The 17,629-nt window shown below is 39.3% G+C and overlaps 1 protein-coding gene and 1 long non-coding RNA gene across 2 annotated transcripts; both read left to right on the top strand.

Moving 5' to 3' along the window:
• Positions 1-604: 604 nt before the first annotated feature.
• On the top strand, positions 605-5,313 carry LOC307038802 (zinc finger MYM-type protein 1-like; the record flags this gene model as incomplete). The annotated part of the gene is made up of 3 exons (XM_079680478.1): positions 605-634; positions 1,499-3,978; positions 5,306-5,313. Exons 2-3 carry the CDS (start codon positions 2,778-2,780, stop codon positions 5,311-5,313), a joined length of 1,209 nt encoding a protein of 402 aa, XP_079536604.1. The 5' UTR covers positions 605-634; positions 1,499-2,777.
• Positions 5,314-12,270: 6,957 nt separating this feature from the next.
• Positions 12,271-12,841, top strand: LOC307041087. The gene is made up of 2 exons (XR_013808683.1): positions 12,271-12,587; positions 12,724-12,841. It is a non-coding gene; the product is annotated as an uncharacterized lncRNA (long non-coding RNA).
• Positions 12,842-17,629: the final 4,788 nt, after the last annotated feature.

Genomic DNA, 17,629 nt, shown 5'->3' with positions numbered 1-17,629 from the left:
TTTAAGAGGATGGTAGACATGAGGGGCGTAGCTGGGGGGGGGGAGGTTAGGATGATTCCAAGGGCCCAGCACTGGGGGGGGGGGGGCCCAGAGAACACTATTATTATCTTTTTATTAATATGGTTTTATTATTATCCTAAAGTAAGTTAATGTAAATGACTCAAAAGTATAATTGCCTGTATTAAAAAAAAACGTCCCAAAAGAAACAAACAGGTGCTTGTTACTCTGTTTGACAGAATGAGCACCCCTCCCTTCATTCATTGCATGGTATGGGCGCCTGAGCAATGGAGCAAGCAGAGCAGGTGCATCCCCACAATTGACCTTGGGGGAGCAAACGTGTGCTTTTGCACCCCCACTTTTTGATCATATGAAAAATATGACATTTCCCCCCCAATATATCACTGTAAACATAAGTGTGTAATTTCAATCGAATTAATAATACGCAATGAAAGAACTTGTGCTGATTATAGACACTTAATAGCGAGTTTTTAAGTTTCCAAAGATTGTGACCCCCCCCCCCCGCATTTCGCTCACAATGGTTTGATCAACTGCCTCCCACCCACAGCAGTCCTGATGCAGGTAGGCTGAGTGTAAATCACCGCGAACAGTCTGTCATTGGTGGCAGACCTTTTCAGTAAGTTGTTCAAACAAAGAATATGTTAGACATGTCTTTACTTCTACCACTCAATACAATAAAACACATTTATAATCATCACCTTCTCTTCATTTTCGCTGCATTGAATTACAGGTCACTCTTTATGTTAGCTAGCGGTTAGCTGACGTTTGCTAGCTAGCTAGTAACATCAACCAGTGTGTGTGTTTGACTAGCTAGCTACCTGGTAGATCGAAGCCCATTAGAGTTTGAGTTTATTAGGATCCCCATTAGCTGTTGCATGACAACAACTAGTCTTCCTGGGGTCCACACAAAACATAAAACATTGCATTCGACAAGACTTTTACAGAACAGTAAATACAAAATAAAAAACTTTTCCGAAGTCCATTTTCCTTCAAGCATTGACTTTCATATTTTCCATCATATACCACTTATTTTCTGATTTCATTTCATTGGAAAGAAAATAATGATAATAAAATAAGAATAAAGTACTTATATCTATCTGCATTTACAGATGCCAGCCTTCAATTCTCTTAAGGTACAACTACCTGAAATGAAAATAAAAGAAGAATGAATTATAGAATGATAGAAGATAATATGATAGAAGCCCATCTCCTACTGTAACTAACCTGCACACTGTGTGTGTGTGTGTGTGTGTGTGTGTGTGTGTGTGTGTGTGTGTGTGTGTGTGTGTGTGTGTGTGTGTGTGTGTGTGTGTGTGTGTGTGTGTGTGTGTGTGTGTGTGTGTGTGTGTGTGTGTGTGTGTGTGTGTGTGTGTGTGTGTGTGTGTAGCCAGCCAACCAGGTAGAACATGGCAGAAAAAAAAAAAAATCATGTATTCAACCCAGTTCAGTGTATTCATACGTGTATTGCTCTCCTGTGTAGAATGATGTGGTGGTGACAGTGCAGACTCAGGGAGGAGGCAGAGAAGGAGAGAAAGAGACACAAGAGTTACAGGTAATGGAAATATCAGTCAGCTTAAAGTGTAGGATAACATAACAAATTAAGACACAAATACTTGGATAATATATTCCCCCCTCTCTCCCTTTCTTTACAGAGTAGCATAAAGATTGTGTATTCAAACCAGTTCAGTGTACTCATAAGTGTATTGCTCTCCTTAATGTAGAATGATGTGGTGACTGTGCAGACTCAGGGAGGAGGCAGAGGAAGTGAGAAAGAGACCTAGGATAACATCCCTAGTCAAAAAATGCTATAGGAATCTCTATACGTTTTTGGAACCCTATAGGAATCCTTTAGGATCCCATAGGATTTTGAGACAGTTCTGTGCTCTATATTGCAGGAAATTGCACGTACAGGTGTTCATTAAATTAAAACAATTCTGCCATGGAGGTGGTCGTGCCTGACCCACTCCAAACCACCCCTTGCCTGCCAGTTACTAATCTTGCACCCCCACTTTCAACTATAACTAGGCGGCACAGCAGTGCACCAGCAGCTTGCAGCTTGAACAGACTGACAGGAAAATGTCCTCTACAGCTCATGAATCAGGAGCTCAGAAACGAAAGAAAAAACATCAGCAAGAGGAAAATAATAAAAGAGGTCGACAGATAGTCACCAAGTATTTTCACAAGAAAGGTATTTATTCACATAACTTGTTTTGAAGCCCATAACAGCTTAGCCAACATTTTGTGGCTGACGTTAGCTACCTGTTGCTATCAAAAATTAGATGAGTGTCGATGAGCCCAGTGAATTTGTATCCAGCAGCTATGCCCTTTTGCTATGGCTAGCTAACCTAACCTGTATAATGTTACATGCTAATCACATCTGCTCTAATGCACAGATGCGGCTTCAGGATCAGTACCCCTTCCCTCAGGCCGGTTCCCAGTTGAAGGAGAGGGAGGTAAAGCAGCAGGGCTTGGGGTTAACAAACAGATTTTAAATATGCTTACCATGCATTGAATACAACTTTAGGTAATATTCACATTTAGTTACTCTAGTTCTTCCAGTAATTGCAATACCATTGACCACTGGCACATTAAATTGAGGTTGTTACAGTAGCTATAGCTAGATTTGAGCAATTGAAAAATATCTATACAAATGATTATTATTATTATTATTATTATTATTATTATTATTATTATTATAACAATTAAGAGATAGCTCGAGCTGTACTGTGTTATTACTATTATAGGGCATTTTATAAATTATGTACACTATGGATACTCTAGAGCCAGGGCCTTCGAGCAAGGCAGCCAACGAGGAGAGCAGAGGTGAAGAGGCAGAGGTACCAGTACAAGAAGAGGTTGAGGACCATGAAAGCAGCACAGATGAGGAGGAAGCAGCTATGGACAGTCAATGTCAGGGACAAAGTGAGGCTCCGACACAGGATGCCACAGATACTGAGCCACCTGTAGTGGTGTCTGAGGTAGAAGATCTGCTATCACTTGACCCAGGGTTGTTCCCAGCTAGGATGAGTGACAAGGACAGGGCAACTATTGTAAAGAAATTAGCAATGCGAGAAACAGATCAAGAAATTCCACATGATTCAAAGGGAAAGAGATTTCCAGATTACTTGAAATACACCAAAGCAGATAAGGGTAGGGGAAAAGTGAAAAGGGACTGGTTGATTCACAGTGAAAGTGCAAATGCACTGTTCTGCATACCATGTGTTCTTTTCTCCAAGGAGCAAAAAATACCCTCTCTTAGTGCTTTGAGTAGTGACCAGGGATACAAGATGTGTGACGTCGAGTGGCGTCGCATGTATGATAAATTCCCAAGCCATGAAACAAGTAGGAATCACAGGGACTGTTATTTGCGATGGAAACACCTACAGTGTTCGGTTATGACTGCATGTGGCGTTGATCATCAGTTGCAGAGAGAGCTACAGTCTGAAATTGAGAAAAACAAAGCTATCTTGCAGAGACTCCTTGATGTCACTCTGCACTTGGCAACGAGGAATTTAGCTTTCCGAGGTAAAACGCATGCTTTGGGCGATGTCCACAATGGAAATTTTGTAGGTACGCTAGAACTTTTGTCACGATATGATCCACTCTTGAAAGACCACTTAGACAAAATCAGGACATCCAAAAAAGGAAGCCAGCTAACTCATTATCTGAGCCCAGACATCCAGAACGAGTTTATTGAATTGTGTGGGGGAAAGGTTTTAAAAACCATTCTGACGGAAAGGGAGGATGCCATATACTATGGAATCATTTGTGATGCAACGCCTGACATTTCCCACACCGAGCAAAATGTTGTGCTCATAAGATATGTACATTATAATGAAGACACAGGCGAATGGGAGATCACTGAAAGATTTATTGAATTCAAAGATTTCAACGGAAAAACAGGATGTGAAATAGCAGGCATGATGGAGAGTGTGCTTCTGGATCTAGGGATAGACATTAGTGATTGCAGGGGGCAAGGGTATGATAATGGGGCGAATATGTCAGGGAAAATCAAGGGAGTCCAAGCACAAATACTGAAAAAGAATAATCTTGCTACTTTCTCACCTTGTGCCTCCCACACGTTGAATCTGGTAGGCGTGCATGCTGCAGAATCGAGCCCTGAAGTATCCAACTTTTTTGGTTACATTAACCGCCTCTACACATTTGTAAGTGCCAGTCCATCTCGTTGGTCTATATACAAAAAGAAAACAGGTTGCTCTGTACATAGGCTATCTGACACTCGCTGGAGTGCGAGAATTGATGCTGTGAAACCTGTAGCAAAGCACCTACCTGGTGTCATTGAAGCCCTTGCTACCATACTGAGCTCATGCAGTCTCACAGGTGAGGCCAGATCTGAAGCTGTTGGTCTGAGGAACTACCTCATGTCATTTGATGCCATTGTCCTTCTCACCATTTGGGTGAAAGTATTGCAATCTATTGATGACAGAAATGTGATACTCCAGTCAGGGAAAATCTCAATAGAGGTGGAGGCAGGTAATGTTGCTGCACTAAGAGATGAGATGCAGACTCTCAGAAATGGATGGGATGCTATTCTGTCTGAGGCATCAATGGTAGCTAAGGAAATGGAGGTTCCACCTCATTTCAAAAAAGAACTTTGCCGTGAGAGGAGGAGGAAGAGGTTTCATGATGAAACTGCTGAAGGAACAGGTCAGGAGGATAGGCCAGAAACAACATTCCGTAACACTGTGTTTCTCACTGCCATGGACCAGATCATAAGTGACTTGGACACTCGGTTCCAAACAACAGCAAATATTGTTGAAGAATTTGCTGCCATACTTAAAATTGGGAAGTTGAGTGACAGTGTCATGGCTTCTGTGTGTCAGCCACTGAGGGAGAAATACTCACAGGATCTCACAGATCAGTTTGAGAGTGAGATAAGGCATCTCAATAAAATATTTTCTGCCACTTTCCCCCCTGATTGTAGCTCTCTTGATCTACTGAATGCAATATACAAGATGGAACTCCAGAGCATTTTTGGAGACGTTTGCATTGCCCTCAGAATTTTCTTGACGCTCCCAGTTACCGTAGCTGGTGGTGAAAGATCATTTAGTAAGTTGAAACTTATCAAGAGCTATTTAAGATCTACCATGTCGCAAGAGAGGTTGAACAGCCTTGCAATGTTATCGATTGAAAGCAAGCTGGCTCTGTCACTTGATTTCAAAGAGCTCGTAAAAGATTTTGCCACCAAGAAGGTCCGGCGATAGGCGTTCGGGATTTAGGAATAAAAATCCAGTCTATGACAGGATTGTGGGATGTTTCCCTATAGTAAGCTGACAGGCTACAGCCCACATTGTGAACAATTACTATCTGATGCATAGTCCTCTCGCACTACATTTTTCATTGTTTGCTGTAAGTGTGTTCATGTCCTGAGAGTTTATTGTTTTATAATTATGTTCAAATCTTCAGTTAATTTATACTTTTGTCCTTGTGTTGTTCAAATCTTAATTTAATAAGTCAAAGAATGTTGAGATTTTTTGTTTGTTCATTCCTGTATTGGGTGTAATTTTCAATTAAATAGACAGAAGATAAAGTTGATAGTCAGTGCATGTTGATTTCTTGCAGTCCATTACAGTTCATTAACTTCAACAGGGTTTTCGAGGTTGGGTTTCATCGTGTCGTTTTGGGGGTGGACGCAAGGTTCTGACCCCACCAGTATCCAAGAATCCTGAATTGTCCCCACCAATAACTCAACACTTGTCACTCGCGCCTCCTCGAATTACTTGCGCGTGTAACAGGTAGGGCTTTAGCACTCTGCTGAGAAAGGCAGCAACCCGGCCGCTACAGCAAAAAAGCTAGTGCTCTGCCCGCGACAGTTCAAAATCTGCTTCGTAAAAGGTATATCCAAGCAGGGAACGATTGTATACTACAGAGCACATCAAAATGTAAGTGTCTGTCAACCTAATAGTGTGCTTGAGTAGACTATTTGTGTTGGAGATGGGATTACAGAGAGACAGGACAAGTAACAGCTTTTGTATGTTGAGTATCAGAAAACATTGTCACAAGAATAGGGGAAAATATGCCTAGCTAGTGCAACTCAAGGTTGTTTGGTAGACTATTGCATTGGTCCATTCATTGAAGATGAACGCAATGCGACATCCTGAACTGGTGCTGAACTGCTGATCCGAATGTATAGGTAAAAACCATATTATGCGTTTTCATCAATAAATAAATGGCCACATTTTTTTTAGCGTGCGCGCTAATGCGCACTCGCATGGATTGGGGGCCCACAAATAGATTCTTTCATGGGGCCCAGAATTTCCAGCTACGCCCCTGGACATGATATCAGCAATACTTCCAGTCAGTACTCCAGCAGCAGCATTTTTACCCCTTGGAAAGTCTTTAGAGTCTGGCCTGGATAGCTGGTTACAAATATCCTTCAGCAAAGTGACAAACCCTTGTGACTCTTGTTGGCCTCTTTTGGGGCTGCTTTCTTTTAAATATGATTATTTCTCTGCTCCTAGTTCATACCTCTCAGATTCTTCAATCAGTCCCAGTCATTGCATGTCTGTCAATAGAGCTTCGAAAAATGTGTCCAATTCAACAAAAATGTTTTTGGAAAGGTCAGAGCTAAATTATAGATTGTTTGATTGTGTAATTACAAGGTGAAAGAAAAATAAATCCACATCCTATTAAACTTATTTTATTTACTTTTCCATGTTGTACATATACTTATTTGTATTAAAAAATGTTTCGTCAATATACGTTTTTCTGCCTAAAATAGTTCAAATTGAACGTAAACTATATCAAACCCCACATCCATGGCAATTAACCCACTTTTGCCCGCTATTTAAATTTACTTTGGTTGAAGTTAATAACAATATTGATATTATATAGATATATAGCATATCATTGATGCAGTCTTTCTGAACACTTTTAAAATGCTGCAAATGAAGAATATTTGTAATGTTCTGCACAGATAGTGCCTTAACTTGAATTTGAAAACACGTGGCGACTTTATTAATACAGCAAATGAAAAGATTTGTGGAAAGATCTTCATGGGCTTCAATGGCTCTCTAGATAAAGGGCGTTTTATGGTTGCTTCTTATCCTCACATAGTGGTTTGTTTAAATAACTAGTGACATTTTAATAAATATTGCAAAAAAGGGCTCCAGAAAAGGCATATATATAATATATAACCTGGCCGGCTTAACCCGTCTGTATTTCTTCAAGCACCACAAGATTCATAGTTTATAAAGTACAATTCTGGGCCATTGATTGTGTTATTTCTCCAAACACATACAGTCAAAATGCCTGTTATGAAGCCTTCAAATGGTGCAGGAAAAGGACTTTACATTGGGTTATACTTAAAGACAGGACTATTCAGTTAAGAGAAGAGCAAAAAGGAAAGAAAACTGTTATAATGGGTGATGTAACATTAATGACAGACATAATATGAGGTCCTTGTCACTCACACTTTAGAGGGGTCATTTTGTGATCATGGGGCATCACCCTTACAGCATCAGGACAATATCATATGGAGTCAGACACTAAGTGTGCTGGAGGCCAGGGGCGGACAGGCCGTTGGGAAGTTCGGGACGAATCCCGATCGGCCGGTACTGAAGTGGGCCGGTTGGACGATGTGGGCCGGCCGGTAACCGGAAGGGCTCGACATTAAATGGCCCGCTGGCCCGGAAGCACTATTTAGACACCCCGGGCCAGCATAACGTACTTTGCCCGCTCGGGCCACTACAAATATTGCTTTAAAAAAAATAGTCCTGTGGTATTGGTATTTTGACTAGCAATTTAGTTAAATTGTTTCGTTTATCAACGCTACAACATAGCGTTTTGTGAGTCGGTTGTCGTTGTTGGGTGAAAAGCAAGTAACCGGCCAAGCGCCGGGCAAAAAACAATCATCAAATAAAAGAAAGTAACCGGAGGAGTTAAAGGAGAGTGACAGAAGAAGAGGGAGAGAAAGTTTCAGCCAGCTTGATTGATGGAGTTGGCTTCTAGTGCAGTGACACGTCCTAAAACCCTTTAATAATCTATCGATTAGATTTATGATTCGAAAATTATAAAAGTAGGGTAGACATGTGGAGATTATCCAGCTGAACAAAACGTGCATTTATCAAACAGGTTTGTTTTCCAGAGACCTTATTTCCAGCTATTTTCCAAAACCCTGTGGAGAAATCCCATTGCTTTTTGTCGAGGGAACCAGCAGCTTACTTCCTGGTTTTAGGACGCGTCACTGTACCTCTCAATACAATGCCAATATAACAAAGGTCTTCTGTCGGCTCTGTACATCAATGCCGACCTATGCTGACAAGTAAGTGAAGAGTAGACAATATAAAGGTATTGGCTTTAGGCAAATGTCCCAGCAGTTTAGGATAATGAAGGTACTAATCTAATCTATTACATAGCCATTACATTTCTAACTCCTAATGACAGGAAGGCAGAAAGCGCTTTAATATACAAATAATAATACTCATAATAATATCAGACATTTTTTAACAATGACCACATTATCATTATTTTAATAAACCAAATATGAACAATTGAGGAAAATGAGGAAGAACTGATGATTCAAGTAGTAATGTAGTTAGTGCATAAATTACTATTGCAACAATTGTGTTAATTTTCTTCATTATTAGTCGATTTGCCACTGAGGGCCAGTGGCATTTTACCCTTAATGTCTACCTCTGCGGTAAGTCACCCCCCCCTGTCGACAATTTACTAGCGGTATTTACTTGCGGTACCGCGGTGGGCCGGCGGTACCGAAGTGGGCCGGCGGTACCGAAGTGGGCCAGTCGAGAGTCCCGGGCTGATTTGTAGTCCCAGTCCGCCCCTGCTGGAGACGTTGACTGGGACTGATGGAAGGATGAGGCTGATGAGACTGATGAATCTGCGAGGTACGAACTAGCAGCAGAGGAATAATTATATATTAAAAGACAGCAGCATCATAAGAGGGCAACCATGTGACAGAGTGTGCTTGCTGAAGGATATTTGTGACCAGCTATCCAGGCCAGACTCTAAAGACTTTCCAAGGTGTAAAAATGCTGCTGCCGGAGTACTGACTGGAAGTATTGCTGATATCATGTCCACCATCCTCTTAAAATACTCCGTCCAACAATATCAGTCTCAGGAAGAAATGTTTTTTAACGCTTATTAAAAGAAAAACATGCATTCTTGTAGTCGGGAGGGGACATTGACAGAGGATTACTGGAAAAGTACACAGTAAGTACTTCATAGTACTTGTGGGCAGTGGCGGCTGGTGGAAAATATTTTTGGTGGGGCTGTTGATATAGTGAGTAAAAACTTTTTTTGGGGGAGAAATTACCCCTTAAATTGGGACTTCTGGTGATGTAATGGCCCCATAAAATCGTGGTTCTAGGGCCAGGAACATCCAGGCTGAGTCGGGCTGAGTATGCTAAACTAACTGCGGTCAAGCCAGCCTCCACTCGGGAAAACCTAGTCAAGCCAGCCCTCACGTGATATTGCGGTGCGCGAATATCCTATGCATTACGGTAGAGTCAAAAAAAATCATCCCTCTGTGTTTAGATGAGAATAAAACAAAAACTGTCCAGTATCAGAGACTCATTTCACTTCAGGGTGATAGCAGGACATCCCATCTAGTCACTCAGAAAAAATCAGGACATTCTTATGTAGAGTTTCAAAATAAAAGACCTTTGACATCTCTATTGTATGAGCTATCATCCCTGTTTTTAGATGAGAATAAAACCAAAACTATCCAGTATCATAGATCCATCTCACTCCAGGGTGATAGCAGGACACCCCATGTCGTCACTCAGAAAAAGTCAGGACATTCTGATGTAGAGTTTCAAAATAAAAGTCTCATATATGAGCTATCATCCCTGTCCCCAAAGGTCTTTTATTTTTGAAACTGTACATCAGAATGTCCTGATTTTTTCTGAGTGACTACATGGGGTGTCCTGCTATCACCCTGGAGTGAGATGGATCTATGATACGGACAGTTTTTGTTTTATTCTCATCTAAAAACAGGGATGATAGCTCATATATGAGACTTCAAAGGTATTTTATTTTGAAACTGTACATCAGAATGTCCTGATTTTTTCTGAGTGACTAGATGGGGTGTCCTGCTATCACCCTGGAGTGAGATGGATCTATGATACTGGACAGTTTTTGTTTTATTCTCATCTAAAAACATGGATGATAACTCATACAATAAAGATTTCAAAGGTCTCTTATTTTAAAACTCTACATAAGAATGTCCTGATTTTTTTTGAGTGACTAGATGGATGTCCTGCTATCACCCTGAAGTGAAATGAGTCTTTGATACGGGACAGTTTTTGTTTTATTCTCATCTAAACACAGAGGGAAGATTTTTTTTTACTCTACCGTAATGCATAGGATATTCGCGCACCGCAATATCACGTGAGGGCTGGCTTGACTAGTTTTTTCCGAGTGGAGGCTGGCTTGACCGCAGTCTAAACTAGAGAGAGAATCGCTGTCAAGGGGGCTACAACTACAACAAGATGAACATATTTGCCCGTGATTTAATTGTAATACACGTTTCAAATGATGCCGAAGTAACAACATACTGATACCGGATAGTAAAAACCATGAATTAAGGCTTTGACAAGTCTGCAGACAGACGGCAGGCGAAAAACCTTTTAAAATGCGTGTTTTCTAATGGAGATTTGGCTAAGCTAACGTTGTAAATGCTCCGACCTTCCACACTCACAACAACGGCCTATACAGACATAAATAAACCAGCGACTGTATTCGCCATGACACAGACAGTATGTGGTTTGTACTTGTTTAACTTTTGTCTAGTTTCTGAACAGATATGAAGAGCTGTGAGCTCTGAGTGCTAAGAGCTAACAGCTGTGTTGTTTTTCTGGGGAGCTCATTGAAGATGACGTCACGGCTCCCCCTAAACTGCGTTACTATAGAGATACTACCCCAGTTCCTCACGAGTCTAAAAAACAACTCACGTCAACGCACGTAAGCAACGTGGGCGCCGAGTGAGCGCCCTCGTGACCAAAATATTTTACGGCGCTGATTGGCTGAAATTATGTTTCGGCGGCACAGTTTACTATTGAGACTTTTGCTACGTGCTGGTTGCTGCTGTTTGGCTCGGGGGCAGCGCCCCGTAATGATAAACTAATGCCAAGGGCAAGGCCAGGCAGGAAACATGTGACTGATCAGTAACTTTAGACATCGTAACACAATTTTAAACAAGATTTTATTGTAGATTATACATTTTACTGATACCAATTGTATGATATTTACCTTGTTCATTAAAAATAAAAAATATAAAATATATATATTTTTGAAATATTTTTTTTTGAAATATTTTTTTTTAATTTAATATTTTTTTAATATATTTTTTTGTATGTGGGAAGAGGTGGGGCGGCGCCCCTAGCACCCCTATGGGCCGGCCGCCACTGCTTGTGGGGGTAGTTTCAGTAGTACTGAGTCCAACAGGATCAATCTCACGAAGAACTAATGGCAACAAAAAATTATTCCCTCATCAAACTTAGCGGAAGTGGCTTGATTTTGTTGTCAGCAGGGGACTTTGACAGAGTATTTCTCAAAAGATACACAGTAAAAGTACTTCAATGTATTTTAAGTGTAGGCTAACTAATACAAAGTCAAACAGTATCAATTTCATTAAGAACTAATGGTAACATTTTATTTTTATCATTCATCAAAGATAGCAGAAAACATGCATTATGTACTATGGAGGGGACTCTGACAGAGGATTACTTACAAAGTAAACAGTAAAAGTACTTCATTTTATTTCTGGTAGCAGTCAACTAGTACCGAGTCCAACAGTGTCAGTTTTATTAAGAACTTGTGGTAACAAATATTTGTATCACTCATTGAATATAGCAGGGAAGAAAATGAAGAGTGCAGAATTGCTGTATGGTTTAAATCTCCTTAGCTCCAATGTTGTCCATTTTAGACAAAGGCTTATTATATTTACAGCCCTAATAACATTCTTTTTCTGGGCTCAATATGTGTCTTGGCTGTTTTCGTTGTGATCGCTAAATTCACCTTGTTTATAATATTATCACTATAACACTGACCCAGATCGCTGGATTGCTAGAAACACCGCTGTCATCAGGTTGACAAGGGCTGTTCTATGCTCTGCTTAACCTCCGGCGGGAGGCTCCCGCCTTCCCCAATGGACTCAGTAGCGCCCCCTGCATGTGCCAGCCACGGCGGAATATTACTGCCAAAAGTCACGTGACTTTTGGCAGTAATATTCCGCCGTGAGAAGAAAAAGTTTTGTACTTGTAAAAAAAAGTGTTGTAGTTGTAAAAAACATCTGTGTACTTGTAAAACCTATGCTGAATTTGTCTCTGAAACATGATTTATTAGAAAAATGTTATGTATTTGTTTGATAGATACGTTTTTTCTTTGCAAAACTAAATGCATTAGTTTGTAGATGGTGTTTTGTATTTGCAAACCACATTGTGTTTGTTAGTGAATCATGAGGCATTTGTAAAACCTGTTTAGTTTGTTTGTGGAGTTATGGCAGGAAATTAGCTCCATACTGCAGAGACTACAGGACGACTCAAATCACTACTACTACTTCTTCTTCTAGACTACAATGCTACTTGGTAAGCTAACGTTCGCTAACTAGCAATGTCTTTAGGCTCAAGCTCCCTATACGACCAAAGTGTTTCAAGTATTTAATTAATTGTAGCTACCACTTATACGTATTAAAATATGTATACTTTTGTTTGTGTATTTCAGAAGAGGAGGAGGGCAGGGACATACGAGAGGGTCTGATGCGCTACCTGAATACCTAGAATGTATAATGTGATACCTAAATATTCATTGTATTGAACATAAATAAATCTATTTTTTCACATACATGTGTTTGTCAAATGATTTAAACAAAAAAAATGTTAACAGAATTTACTATTTAGTAAATATTTGAATTTCAAGCATCAGTACTTACTGCGCCATAATAATAATCTAATAAATTAAGCAAATATCAAAGCAAACTATAAACATAAATACAAAAGTGTAAAACACAGCAAAACTATATTCATAAATGCAAGTGTAAACAATTGTAAACATGGATGGAGGCTAAAGTATCCACAGCATAAAATAATATATGATTATTATGATGGTTTGTCTGAAAGACACAGCCTCAAGATTGAAGGTTTTTTATTTTGTCATACGAACATAGCTACAGTGTAGTTATGACAATGAAAATCTTAGGTCACAGGCTCCTCCAACAGTGCAACACAATAACAGGACGATGATGGTGTTTATGATATTTCTGACTGCAGAGGGACGCCTAGATGATGCCATCTTTCTGTATGATCGCTGTTGGGAGCAATTATTTATCAAGAAGCGATTAGTCAAATAAGTACTTTATTGATCCCAATTTGGGAACTGTTTTGTTGCAGCAGCATAAAAAGGCATTTCATTTCATTTCATTTTTATTTGTCCCGCTCATGGTACGCAAAACCAAATGTACAACAATTGCCTCAAAACATGACTCTACCATTGAGCGAAAAGGAGCAGGGAGAAGAATAAAATCTTATGTGACCTGCCCCTTTCTAAAAAAAACAAAAGAAATACAAATAGGTGGTCTGCCCTTCATAATAACAGTAGTAGTAGTATCTTAGGATACTAAGAGAAACACACAAACATACTTATTTCCCACTTGACGGTTAACGGAAAGAAACAAAACAACACCAAAACATCACATGTATAAGGAAAAGAAAAGTGCAACACCCTCATCTGAGTCCTACTGGAGAAGAAGGTGGAAAGCGATGCATGTTGATAATAATAACAATAACAATAACAACAATAACAATGACAATGGGACCCGCAAATACAGAGGAGACATCACATCAAAGACATCAAAAACATGAAGGACCAGAGTACATAGACTTATTCACATTCTGCTTCATATAGTCCCATCTTTCTTAATTTAGACAACTTCTTTAACTGAAAAATACAAATACAATTCTTTAGATCCTTTTGTTGAGAATTCCACAATTGTACACCAACCACCGAAATACACATTTGTTTAAGAGTAGTCCTTGCATATGGATGTTTAAAATTTAATTTCCTTCTGTGTTCTTCCTTGTTTGATCCAAAAACAAACAACTGTTGTAAATATGCTGGTAACATTCTGTTTTTTGCCCTGTGCATTACTGATAATGTCTGCAGCTCAGCTATGTCTTTGAGTTTCAAGAGTCCTGACTTAAAAAACAGTCTGTTGGTGTGTTCTCTTGAGTCAGCTTTATGAATTATTCGTACTGCCCTTTTCTGTAATATTGACAATGGCTTTATGTTGCTCATATACGTGTTGCCCCACACTTCTATACAATAAATGAAAAATGGCAAAAATTAGTGAACAGTACAACATCCTCAATGCCTTGTAATCTAGCAAATACTTTGCCTTGTTAAGAACAGAAATATTCCGAGACACTTTCGTTTTAACATGTGCTTTGTGTGATTTCCATGTCAGGTTTTCATCCAGCGTCACACCTAAGAATCGAAATTCAGAAACCCTTTCAATAAAAACTCCATCAATGGACAGTGAAATGTTTTCATCTTTTTTTCTATTAGCAAAAACCATAAACTTAGTTTTATTCAAACTTAGGGTTAACTTATTTTCATCAAACCATCTTTTAAGTTTGACCATTTCATGTCCAATACACTTTGCTAAAATGTTTAAATCATCTCATGAACAAAATAAATTTGTGTCGTCTGCAAACAACACAAATTGCAATAATATTGACGTTTCACATATGTCATTGATGTACAAAATAAAAAGTTTAGGCCCTAAAACCGAGCCCTGCGGGACACCACATTCTATGTTCATACACTCCGATGTACTACCAGCAAATTTTACATATTGTTATCTGTTATCTAAATAACTTTTTAACCAATTTAGAACTACTCCTCTCACTCCGTATCTATGTAATTTCGAAATTAATAGGTAATGGTCTATGGCAGGGGTGGCCAACCAGTCAGAGGTTAAGAGCCACATTTTGTCTATGTTACTGCAAAGAGCCACATCAAACACACAGTCACTGATACCACTTGTTTCAGTTTTTTGTTTTCTGGAGACAAGATTTCATGAAAATGAAAAAAATAAAAATTCTCCAAGAAAATGGTAGGGGAAACACAGGATAATGTTTAATCAACGATAGGTTTCCCCCCCCAAAAGGTGATTGGTTCACTGCATCGCAGGTATTATTGTGAATGGCTCTTGGGCCACATCAAAATTAGACGCGCTGTCATCCTCTCATACTGACACCTGACACCACATATACACACGTAGAGAGAGCCGGGACGAAAGTAACACGGGACGAAAGTAACAGAGCGATTTTATCCGAGCCCAAACAACTTTGACCGGCCAAATTACGTCCGAATGATCAGCATTCGATACTTAACAGACCTACTAAATATCAGGTTTAACTGTCAGGAGTAGTGTTGTCACGATACCAACATTTTGGTTTCGATACCAAGTCAAGAATTCCGATTATTTTTCGAAACAGTCTTAAATGTAATTATTGTGCTTTATTTCACACCAGAACCATAACTATAACACAAACTTTTAAACAATGAGAACAATAAATAAAATAAATGACAAGAATTCATATTAAATAAAATTAAAACATTTCTTACAGACAGGCCTCGTGTAGTCCGTAGGCTTGCCCTCACTGTCATAGCTAAAATACATCAACATTTCGCTTCTGGCCTCTTTTTTGTCAACAAGTCGATGCGCAGCACTCCCACTTGCAGCCATGCTTCTCGTTTTCTCACATGCTCTGGCAGCTAGCGCGTGCACGAGAGAGGGAGGGACTTAGAGCGTGCTTGAAAGGGGCGGGACTGTAGGCACGGCTGCAGTGCAGGGAGTGGAAGCAGTAGGCTACCATACTAATGAAACGGAGGAATAGTAACGTTTTTAACGGCAGGGTATCGCGGTATACCTTTCAAGTATCGGTACACCGTGCAACACTAGTCAAGAGTCAGTGTCTCTCCCCCAAACTCACACATATAAAATTCGATATGAACTGAAGAGCCGCATGAAACTAGGCAAAGAGCCGCATGCGGCTCGAGAGCCGCGGGTTGGCCACCCCTGGTCTATGGTGTGAAATGCCTTTTTTAAGTCAATAAATACACCTATTGTGTATTTCTTTCTTTCTATAGCTGTTGTAATTTCTTCTGTTATTTTCATTAAAGCTAAAGCTGTAGATCGATTTTTCCTAAATCCATACTGACTCTCACTCAATAACTCATTTTTTTCAATAAAATTATCAAATTTTTGGACAAACAATTTCTCAAGGACCTTTGAAAATTGTGAAAGCAAGGACACTGGTCTGTAGTTGGTAAATTGGCTTTTGTCCCCTGTTTTAAAAAGTGGGATAACTTTAGCTATTTTCATGCTATCTGGAAAAATACCTGTCTGAAATGAAAGATTAAAGATGTAGCTTAGCGGTTTAATTATGCAGTCTATAGTCGTTTTCACTATTTTCATGTCGATCCCATCACTATCTGTCGAAGTCTTATTTTTGCATTTGTCTACAATGGATCTAATTTCAATTTGGTTTATCTCTCCCAGAAACATTGACTGCAACACTTTACTTCCCCCAATTCCGCCATCCTCCTTTTGCCCATCGTGTTGTTTTGGATTAGTCTTTGCAAGATTAGGTCCGACATTTACAAAAAAAGAGTTAAATTCATGTGCCACTTCATTCATGTTTTTTACAACCTTATTTTTGTCATCAATGAAGTGATGGGCAGGCCAGTGGATACAGATTTATTTCCAATAACATTATTTAAGATTTTTCATGTGCCCTTGATATCATTTTTCTTTTCTTTTAACATATTATTATAATATTCTCTTTTTGCTTGTCTCATTATAACTGTCAACTTATTTTTATATGCCTTGTATTGCTTTTCAATTGCCTTTGTCCTAAATCTTATGAAGTCTTTATAAAGGTTATTTTTCTTCTTGCAAGCATTTTGTAAGCCCTTGGTTATCCAAGGCTTTTGATGATAAGTACCTTTATGTGTACGGAGTACAGCGGGACAATGTTTGTCATACAGTGATATGTAGATTTTTAGGAAGGACTCATATGCAGCATTTACATTTTCTACATAAACCCCTCTCCACTCTTCCTTTAAGAGGTCACTCCTAAATTTGTCTTTTGCTTCAGCAGTCCTTACACTGACATATCTACTGCGAGTCTCTTCCTTCTTTTTCTTTAATTGCCAATCATATGCTACAAATACAGGTAAATGGTCGCTTATGTCATTTATTATTAGCCCACTCTTAGCACTGTTTTCCATGACATTTGTAAAGATATTGTCGATCAATGTTGCACAAGTTGATGTTATTCTACTGGGCTTAGTGATTAAGGGATAAAGCCCCCTGCTGTACAATGCATCCAGGAAATCAGAAGTTGTTTTGTGTTTAGATACATTTAGAAGGTCGATGTTAAAATCCCCACAAATAATACATGTTTTATTTTCATTTAGGCCATCCATTAATACTCCTAAACTATCTTTAAAAAGCTCTACATTTGATCCTGGTGCACAAGTCACAACAACATTTCTCTTCCTTTCCATTTCAATTTCTATAGTTATGCATTCCATTAAATCATCAGTCACAATTGACATTTTT

This window comes from Notothenia rossii, assembly GCF_949606895.1.
Source record: "Notothenia rossii genome assembly, chromosome: 5".
NCBI lineage: Eukaryota > Metazoa > Chordata > Actinopteri > Perciformes > Nototheniidae > Notothenia > Notothenia rossii.
The sequence above is the reverse complement of the archived record's forward strand: the minus strand, read 5'-3'. Positions and strand labels throughout refer to the sequence as shown.